Here is a 10,069-nt window from a genome sequence, read left to right as displayed (position 1 = left end):
ATACCTTTCCTAAAATGAGTCCGTAAATCTCTGTAATTTAACAGGCTGGAAGCTTCGAAAACATAATTTGCCTGCAAGATATTATTTGTCCTCTGTGGTACAAACTGCCAAAAAATCATATTACTTTATTGGGCTATAGGGCCCACCACGAGCTACATTGACCAACCAATCAAATAACTGATATAGTCCGACCGGCCCTTCTTCTCAAATTTTACCCAACCGATATCTTTCAATGCAGTGGGCGATTCGACTTTCATTCGACTTCCTTATTTGACCCATAAGCAACCAAACGTCTAGCATATCCGATCGGACCATATGTCCAATCGGCTAAATACTCGATTAGGGTAATTGATACTTGGCTTCACGTGAGCATTGTTTGAGAAATCCGTCTTCGAGGCCCGATCGGCCAGAGGATCCAATCAGATGAGCCACTAGCTTAACCTTCTGTCTATGCACGAAGCTAGAAACCAAGGCCCGATGGGACCAAAGGTTAGGTCAGTCAGGTCGGTCCGATCGATCATTCTCTTGTTCCACATTATGTCGACCATCCTTTAACTTTGACTCTCACGTCAGCCGATCTCCTAAATTTTGACCCATCTCAGAGAGGCTCACCTTAAATACCGTATCAGTAAACTTCAGAGTCATGTTTCCTGCTAGTCATCTTCATCGCTTTTGGATAGGATCAGTTTATATTTTAGTTTAATGCTTAGTTTTCTTTTGTGATTTATAGCAAAATAATTCCTGTTATGTTACCAAATTTGACCTCCTCGTTCACAACACAATCTAGACAATGTAAGAAGGATTTGAATTCGATCGATTTCTGCACATTTTTTGCTCTTATAGTTTATTGCGATTCGTGATTATCTATTTATCTTTAGCAATTACGTACCTAAATCAGATCCTACTCGATTCATTAGTACGAAAATCAAATTCCAATAAAATTTGAATCATAATTAGAGGCATCAGTAAACAAGAACATACATTTATTCAATCATATTATAGATAACAGAACTAATCATCGATCCATCTCATTCAGATCAAACTGATTTAGCGGCAACGATATGCATGTACAAGAATCATAATGAATTGATCAATCCAAATGTAAAACGATCGAAAATGGCAATTATATATCTATAACTGGCTACCTAGCTAATTAATTAGACAGTCCTCATGGTTGATTCCTCTGCATGAATATTGAGCAGGAAATAGCATCTTGCAAGAGATCGTAATCAGGAAGTTGAACTGATGGCTGCAAATTAGAATTATATTGGAAATGCTGGATGTCAGTAGCATTGGTGTTTACATGTTCAAATGTTCAATGCCGCCGAGTAGATGCTGCTGCTGCTGCATCAGAAGGTGGTGATGGTGGTGGTGGTGGATTAAGCTCGGCACTTTCGCCGCCGCTGATGGTGGTGGTGTCATCGGAAAATATTGCACTCGAGGAGTCGTCTCAGAGCTAGCGTGCGTGTGTTTCCCTTCATAGGTTGTGATCACAATGGATGGATTTTGATATGATCTCTCCACTCTCTTCTTCACCTGGCACTTTTGCGTTGTGCACCGATAATAGCTTCTGTCACAGTTCATTATAGTAAATAATGTGATCAAGGATAATTAAAGCAGGAATTAAGGGAAAAAGGATCTAGATTGAACCTTGGAAAAGGACTATTTTTTACTGATTTTTGGCCATATTTTCTCCACCTATATCCATCTTCAAGATGATCAACCTCGCTCTTGGTGATGAAGGCAAAGCTAGGCTCCCTCTGCCGCTTCTCTCCTCTCTTCTTAGGTTTCTTCCTGCATATATCATCAAGTCCAATTTATATCATCATTGAAATATATATATATATATATATATATATATATATATATATATATATATATATATATATATATAAATTAAAACCTAGCTACTAGCTAAAAACCTACTCATGATGTTTAAATTTGTCCATATCAGCAACTAATTCTTGTTGGCTCATCTCTTCAATCTCCACCGCTACCTCCTCCTCTTCCTCTAGCAATGATGAAGACAACGAAGACTGAGTTAGCATGAGCTTCCTCTGGGAAGGACTCTCCTCCGCATCGAATTCCACCTCCTCTCGGCAGCTCGCGAACTCTGCATTCTGCTGCCACCATGGCACGTCGGAAGGGCGGTAGTTTAAGCAGTAGTCCTCAAAACTCATGAATCCCTGCAGGGTATCGGAGACGGATTGGAAGAACTCGAGGTGGTCGTCGTGGTAGCCGAAGAGCTCTCCGTCGTCTCCCGTCATGGACAAAAATATGGCGATGGGGATAGCGTGAAGTCAGAGAAAGAGAGGAGAATATATCGACGAGTTGCGTTGGCACCGTTGACTGGATAGTCAAAGAGAGACGCTGTCGATGACTCAGAGAGTCAGAGTCCACCGGCGACCAGCAATGGCTCACTGGCCGGACAAACCCGCGGTCAAACGTGTCAGATATGGTTCCTTGGATCCTCTGTACGTGTAGCATACCGACACGAATACAACGCGTATACCAACACCAATCCAACACCGCAACACGTCTTTACCAACAAGTCAACGAGTGCGGGACCGCATAGGTTGACCGAATGGGCGACATAGTGTTTGTTAGATCAAGTTCGAGCGATGGATATAACGATTTAGCAAATTATATATAATAAATCATCGATGCAATCACCCATGATTTAGCAAAGTATATATAAAGTAATGTAGGCTCGCTCTTCGAGTTAAATTATTTAGGATTCCAAAATAAACTATTAATCGAAGTACGCAACACTTTTATCTTTATGGCAATGACAAAAAAATTGGGTCATGGACTAATAGGGCTACCAACTAATTCACTAACCAGACATAGCAACGGCGGCGACGACAACGGCCATGGAGGAGAACCAGCGCCGCGGCTACCCCGATCCTATTCGCCCCGGCCACACCCGCATCGGTTGGATCGGCCCCGGTATCATGGGCGCTCCCATGGCCGCCCGCCTCATCTCCGCCGGCTACCGCCTCACCGTCTACGCCCGCACCCCCTCGAAGGCTGCCCACCTCCTCCGCCTCGGCGCCGCCCTCGCCCCCTCCCCCGCCGACGCTGCCCGGTCCGCTGACGTCGTCTTCACCATCGTCAGCCGCACCTCGGACGTCCGCTCCGTCCTTCTCCACCCCTCCTCCGGCGCCCTCGCTTCCCTCCCCACCGGCGGCGTCCTCGTCGACTGCACCACCTGCGACCCCGCCCTCGCCCGAGAGGTCGCCGCCGCCGCACGCGCCAGGGGCTGCTGGTCCGTCGACGCACCGGTTTCTGGCGCCGACGCGGGCGCTCGTGAGGGGCGGCTCGCGATCTTCGCCGGCGGCGAGGAGGCCGTGGTGCGGTGGCTTGCGCCCCTTTTCGACCTTCTAGGGCGCGCGACGTGGTTGGGGCCTTCCGGGTGCGGGCAGAGCGCTAAGTTGGCGAACCAGGTGGTGGGGGCGGGCAGCCTCATGGGCCTGAGCGAGGCGGCTCTGTTCGCGGAGAGGGCAGGGCTCGGCGTGGCGGAGTTCGTGGGGGCGGTGAGGGGCGGCGTGGCGGGGACCAACATAATGGAAATCTTCGGGGAGCGGGTGGCCGGGAGAGACTTCGCCCCGGGCGGGTTCGCGGAGTACTACGTGAAGGATTTGGAGATGGCGCTGGAGGACGCGGGCGTTAAGGCAGGAGCAGGAGAACAGGGGAGGATGTCGGTGGCCGCGGCCCTGCCGGGGACGGCGCTGTGCCGGCAGCTGTACTTGGGGATGATCGCGAACGGGGACCACAAGATGGGGTTGCACGGCCTCATCACCGTCCTCGAAAGGATGAACGGAAAGCGTGAGGGGAACTAAGGATTTGCAATTTATCGCTTACGAATTTAAGATTTCGTGTTGTCAATGTTAAATTTGGTGCTCAATCGCATTTTAAGTTTGGCAAAGTTAATGATCTTCCAAATTATGAGAGTAAATGCAATTCTTTAAAACTTCAATGGCTAAAGAGGAAGCACGACAAAAACAAACCTCGGGGCTGAAGTGGATATCCACCCCTTGTCATTAATCTCAGTTGGAATCTTTAGAAATTTAAAAAGAAAAAAAAAAGTTAATAATAATTCATGATTCCAGCTCATCGAATTGCAGTCACATGTTCTAGCAAGTACTATCATCTTTACAGCTTAGTTGGTGGCAGATAATCTTTGTTCAATGTGTATCAATTCATGAATTATTTTATAACTATGTTATTTTATCGGGGCAACATGTTCTCCGGCAGATCATAAAAAATAGACTGTTTCATGTTTGGTATTGTCATTTTCACTGGTCAGAAAACGATAATTACATTTACTAAAAGATTTTTAGACTTTTTTTTTTTGGAAAACTGCAGTTGGTTTTATTTTACTATTTAAATGAGGCGCTTACCTTACCCACACTCCTTGCTAACTCGCCCTTATAACGGCAGCGGCGAACCCTAACGGCAGCGTCGACGACGAGGAACCGCGTTTATTTTCGTTTTCCCTGATTAGAAGAGAAGGACCGAGACTAAGTTCGCACTCGATCTTCTGCCTGAGGAACTCTCGGTGGAGGTTCTAGTGGTGCAGTGGGCGACTGTATTGGTGGCGAAGGCGGTGGAGCAATGTCATACAGAGCGGAGGACGACTACGACTACCTCTTCAAGGTGGTGCTTATTGGGGATTCTGGCGTTGGCAAATCTAATCTCCTCTCGCGGTTTACCAGGAACGAGTTCAACCTCGAGTCCAAGTCCACTATCGGGGTCGAGTTCGCCACCCGAACTATTCGCGTCGATGACAAGGTTATCAAGGCTCAGATTTGGGACACCGCGGGCCAGGAGAGGTATGCATTCTCCCACTTTTTCCCCCTTGTTTTTGCAAGATCTCCTATCTTGCTTTATACGAAAATTCGATTTGGATCTGATATTTCCAAATGATCCAACGATTCATTCAGCTAGTTAATGTTATCATCAGCTATCGTCTTTGGTCTAAGATCTGGCAGGGGATGTGGTTCCACTTGTCAGATCTATGCCCTGCTTCTCCTTCTTGATGTAACAAATCTTGTTTAAAATCGCATGTGTTCCATTTCCTTGCGTAAAGCTGAAAAGGCACCTCTTGGTTTTCAATGAAATGGTTATACTAGGGTTTGGAGTTTTCGAACTGTGTCCTTCAAGCTGTTGGTAACTACCTAGACAACTATCTATTGAGTCGTGTTTGAAACAATCACTGTAAAGATTATTTGAAGCCTATGACTTTTTGATTGAATCCTTAAATCTTCTGCAGATGTATACATCTAAATAGTCAGCATTTGTACGCATATAAACTAGAAAGGTTCATCCGTTCATGAACATGCATCTTTTCCCTGATACTTGGGTGTATATTTATGCTGCATTTTGGTTAACCAGAAAAATTGTCCTGTCACTTCAACTTTTATATTTGTGTTATTTACTATTCATCAAAGTGTTTAACAATTTCTTTGCAAAATGAAAAATGTTAAGAAATTTGTTTCTCCAATTATCTTAGAGATGGTATATACTAGCTTACAAAACCTTTCATTATGTATAAAGATTTAAAAGTGGCTAAAGGTTATGCAAGAATTAAGTTCCTTACATTGCATGCACCCACCATATCCCTGAACATGGACCTCTCCAATTTAGTAAAAGGCGCATTCATATCATGTAAGATTATAATGGGTCTAATGATCTGGTATGTTGATAGAGGAGACCTATAAGCTCATAAATTAAATGTTTTACATAAAAAATATGAAGAAACGAGATGTGGAAACTAAGCCACCTACAGGAGGTATCATTGTTAGATATGATAGGCATTGGCCAGAAAGACAAGGCAAGACTCATGTCCCCTTATTAAAATTTGAAGACCTGTCAAAGTCACACCTGTGAGTCTCGTGACTCAGTCACAATCTCCATCCAACCCTTGCTGAAGCCTTCATATCCATTTTAATGGTCAAGATTTCCTCCCCCGGCCACAACATACTTATAGTCAACCAAACCCAAGGTTTTAAAATTCGCTAGTCGCTAGTCACTAGTCGGGCGCCAGACTAGTGCCTAGGCCGCTTAGGTGGGGACTAGGCGCCGCTAAACGGATTCCACGGTATTAACATAAATTATATAATAAATCACATTTTATAACTCCAACACAATAACATCAAATTTAAAATCAGTTCAAAATTATATAACTAATAAAAAATCATAAATTTATTCTACTTCTTCATAATTTTCAACAACTTATTCTTCATCGGACACAAATTCAATATCTTCATTGTGATCCTCCTATTCTTCTTCAGATGCAAAATCATTCTCGTGAAGTTTTCTCACTCTAGAGCTTCTTCAGGACTGTCTAATGAAATGACGTTTCCAAAGGATGAGACTTTGATCAACCTTCAATTCAATCACTTCCAAGTCGCTCAGTCGAGAAAAGATCAGACAATAAATTTTTCTTCAAATCAATTTTCCCACCTTTTAACTCTCAAATTTCTCAAAAATATGGGTTTCTTCATTCGCTCTGATTTCTCCAGCTTTGGTACGATGAAGATGAAGTTTGGTGTCAGCCAACAAATCAATTTTCTTGTTGGACCAAAGATTAGGATTTATAAAATTTAAGCCCAACCCCAAAAAAAGGTTACATTTCAATTTTTTTAATTGGGATTTAAATTTAAAAGCCCAAACTTTAAAAAAAAAAAAAAATCATGAAAACCTTGCACTATTTCTACTATGCCTAAACGATTTGACCGATTAGTTGACGCCTAGGGCCGCCTAATCCTACCTAGGCGCCAAGGCCGCCTTGGTTGACCGACTAGTATATTTTCAGTGAGGCTAGTTGGTGCCTAACGCCTAGGTCGATTTTTAGAACAAATTCAAACCGATTGACAGTCCCTGCCATACAATTGTAGAATTTTACAGCTAGTCATATGAAGTTGGAAGAAGCCATTTGCATAGAGTTCTCAACAGATTCCCTTGTCCTCAAAGTCAAACTAAAATTAAGTTAATTCAGCCACATTTATTTGTGAATCATAAATTGCCCAATTCCATGAAAAAGGGTGAATTTGAAATTATTGTTTTGCAAGTCTATCCAAATTTGAAGTTTGAGTCTGGCATCAATATCACTCAACAAAATTCCATTGAAGAAACAAAAAGATGTAATGTTCTCTTCTTATTACCAATGTCAGATCAAGGGAAAGAATGATCAGAATAGTTTGTGGCAATTAACCCTTATTCTATCAGCAGAACTGCAAGAACTCTCGACTTGTTAGTTAGTTATTATGCTAGGTAAAAAGTGGAGTTTAATAAATTAAATACTAGTTTTGAAATGAGGATGTGTGATCTCTTTAGGTCATAGGGGCAAATTCTAAGCCATCCAATTTTTTTATATAAAAAAATCTCGGTTATGGCTAGCCCCACAAGTGAAAAATGAGAATCCAACTATAGATCAACCCTGAGGCAAAAGTTAATGACTTACATATTTACTGAAATTTTTTGATTGGTGTTGATCACAAAATTTTGACAAACCCTTTACAATTTCTAATCTAAATGCCTATAAAGTATGTTGTGTTTAGTAAGACAGAAGGAAATAAGAGGAATGAAATTGTTTAGGTGAAGAGAATGAAAGAAATGAATTATATCATCTTATTTTTCTCTTTATTTTATTTATGTTGTTCATTAGACAAAGTTGAAGGAAGAGATACTCTCACTTATCTTCATCTAATATAATGGAAATAAAATAGAGATGGATGGAATTAAATTCCTTCATCTTCACTATTTCCTTTCAAATTAACTAGAGAAATTGATCATTTTATTTATTTTCTCTCTTATTTTATTCCAAGTAAATTCAAGATAGGAGACCTTAGAATCATCTCCGGATACAATGTGACTTCTTCATCAATCCTAAAGCGAGATCCATTTGGAACTACTTGATTACAACAATATAACATGATTTGTAACTAAGTAAAGCAAGTTATATGAGTCAATATTAAGTAGTGTTACTAGCTAATTGTTGAAGGGGTTATAAGCCAGCATCATCAAGCGCTTCCTTCCCTTTCTCTCCCTCTCTCTTTCCCTCTTTCTTCGTCCTTCCATTTTCTCCTTTCTCTTCTTTTCAACAATTGTAACACATTATTTGGCCTGTCCCACTCCTTTCTCCCTCCTCTTCTTTTATCTCTCTCCCTCTTTGTCCATCCTTCTATGTTTCTCTTTCTCCTCTCTCTTCTTTCCTTGCTTGCTTTTTCTATACAGGGCAACAACGGTAGCACAATATTTGGAGAATATGAGTGGAGGGATGAAGAAAGGAGTAAAGAAAGAAGAGGGATTTAGAATAGTAAAAAATTGAAAAATGTTGACTTTGTGTCTTTCAAAATCAAAGTTTAAAATATTGGATCATATGAAATTTTTTTAGTTATGCTTTGTTGTTGATTAAATATGAATTTTGTTTTTGAACCTTTGTTTCTTCATCCATGATTTTAGAGTCCTTGTGGTAGTTTTTTTTTCCTTGGGGAAAAATTGCATCTTGGATACATCAACTAAATCCTTTCTCAGATGAGATTCTTAGTTACAAAATATATGGTATATATGTCCAGAAATAATATTTATGCAACTCTTACCTGATGCCCTAGATACCGAGCAATCACAAGTGCATATTATCGGGGAGCTGTTGGTGCACTAGTTGTGTACGATATTACTCGTCATGCAACATTTGAGAACATAGAAAGATGGTTGAAGGAACTAAGGGACCACACTGATCCCAACATTGTCATCATGCTCGTGGGAAACAAGGCAGATTTGGGTCATCTTGGAGCCGTTAGTACTGAGGATGCAAAGGATTTTGCAGAGAGAGAGCACACCTTCTTCATGGAGACATCTGCACTGGAATCATTGAATGTGGAAGGTGCCTTTACTGAAGTGCTTACTCAGATCTATAATGTCGCGAGTAGGAAGGCACTTGAAGCTGGCGATGATTCAGCTGCTTTACCAAAGGGACAGACAATCAATGTTGGAAAGGATGATGTTTCAGCTGTTAAGAAAGTTGGCTGTTGCTCCACTTAGGTTTACAAAGGAAGCCGCTGAACTTATGGGAACAGCAACAGTTCACAGGATTATGCACTTGTGGCTGGCTTTCCGTTGCTAACCTGCATGAATACAATGGAGGTGATTCCTGTTGGAACTTTGTCTTGTGTGTTTGATGCAGCCTTAAGATGATTCAAAGTTAGGATTTAAAACTGGATTGTTGCTTCAAAAACCTTATTTTAGTTTCATAAAAATTTTGTAGCTATAAGCATGTCTGTCATAACATTGTGTAGAATGTGTGAAATGTTTTCGACTTTTGATACGTCTAGTTCCTCCACAGGTGCATTTTACATTCAGTTGCGTTGCCTACTAAGGGCCATACTTTCCTTTTGCTCTGCAAGATGTTAAGTATTTTTGACAATTTAAAGCCTTAACATTTGGTTTAGAGAAGATTTTTAGATTGTAGAAAACTCGTTTGTTTTTTCTCTTTTGTTTTTTGTGTTGAAGAAAGCTCGTGTTTGTGAGCCACAACTTCTTAACTTTGACGAACTAAAGAGTGAAATACCTGTGGTGTTTTTAAAGCTTTACCTGTTTGGGATTCTGAAGCCATAATCCGCCTATTTGAGCTCGAGCCAATATCAAATTTAATCAGAATTTTTTGAACCGCTTTATCTTTGGTTGTTGACTTTGTCATTCGGTTCTTGATTTGACGAGTTGGACCAGTCAATGAAAACATTAGTAGTGAGCACAATAGTATATAAAAAAATAATCATCGACAACAAATAAATCATAGATTTTTCTAAATAAATCATAGATTTTTTTAACAGCAACAAAAACTATGAACTGTACATGTAAAGACTACTAGGATTATAATTTTTTTACCTATAAAACTAGCTGTATATCTTTTTGTATTTTCCCCATTTCCTGCTACTGCTTTATTTACTTACAAACCTCAGAGTTGATCGAAATGTTTCATCCTTAGTTGTGATATCGTTAAATTGAAATACGTTTGTAGCATAGGTAAACGCTGAGAAATATAGACTTTGAGCTCAAAATCACA

General features: G+C 40.9%; 3 protein-coding genes across 3 annotated transcripts; 2 read left to right on the top strand and 1 right to left on the bottom strand.

The window, feature by feature from the left end:
- Positions 1–966: 966 nt before the first annotated feature.
- Positions 967–2,435, bottom strand: LOC122033710 (WRKY transcription factor 23-like). The gene is made up of 3 exons (XM_042592863.1): positions 1,927–2,435; positions 1,651–1,794; positions 967–1,570 (listed from the first exon to the last, which is right to left on the bottom strand). The coding sequence occupies exons 1-3, from the start codon at positions 2,265–2,267 to the stop codon at positions 1,300–1,302; spliced, it is 756 nt and encodes a 251-aa protein (XP_042448797.1). The 5' UTR covers positions 2,268–2,435; the 3' UTR covers positions 967–1,299.
- A 243-nt stretch (positions 2,436–2,678) lies between these two features.
- LOC122033705 (probable 3-hydroxyisobutyrate dehydrogenase-like 2, mitochondrial) lies at positions 2,679–4,024 on the top strand. Its single transcript, XM_042592850.1, has one exon. It carries the CDS (start codon positions 2,874–2,876, stop codon positions 3,840–3,842), a length of 969 nt encoding a protein of 322 aa, XP_042448784.1. The 5' UTR covers positions 2,679–2,873; the 3' UTR covers positions 3,843–4,024.
- A 377-nt stretch (positions 4,025–4,401) lies between these two features.
- On the top strand, positions 4,402–9,331 carry LOC122033719 (ras-related protein Rab11B). Its single transcript, XM_042592876.1, has 2 exons — positions 4,402–4,835; positions 8,619–9,331. Exons 1-2 carry the CDS (start codon positions 4,618–4,620, stop codon positions 9,046–9,048), a joined length of 648 nt encoding a protein of 215 aa, XP_042448810.1. The 5' UTR covers positions 4,402–4,617; the 3' UTR covers positions 9,049–9,331.
- Positions 9,332–10,069: the final 738 nt, after the last annotated feature.

Source organism: Zingiber officinale, chromosome 1A, assembly GCF_018446385.1.
Source record: "Zingiber officinale cultivar Zhangliang chromosome 1A, Zo_v1.1, whole genome shotgun sequence".
NCBI lineage: Eukaryota > Viridiplantae > Streptophyta > Magnoliopsida > Zingiberales > Zingiberaceae > Zingiber > Zingiber officinale.
The sequence above is the reverse complement of the archived record's forward strand: the minus strand, read 5'-3'. Positions and strand labels throughout refer to the sequence as shown.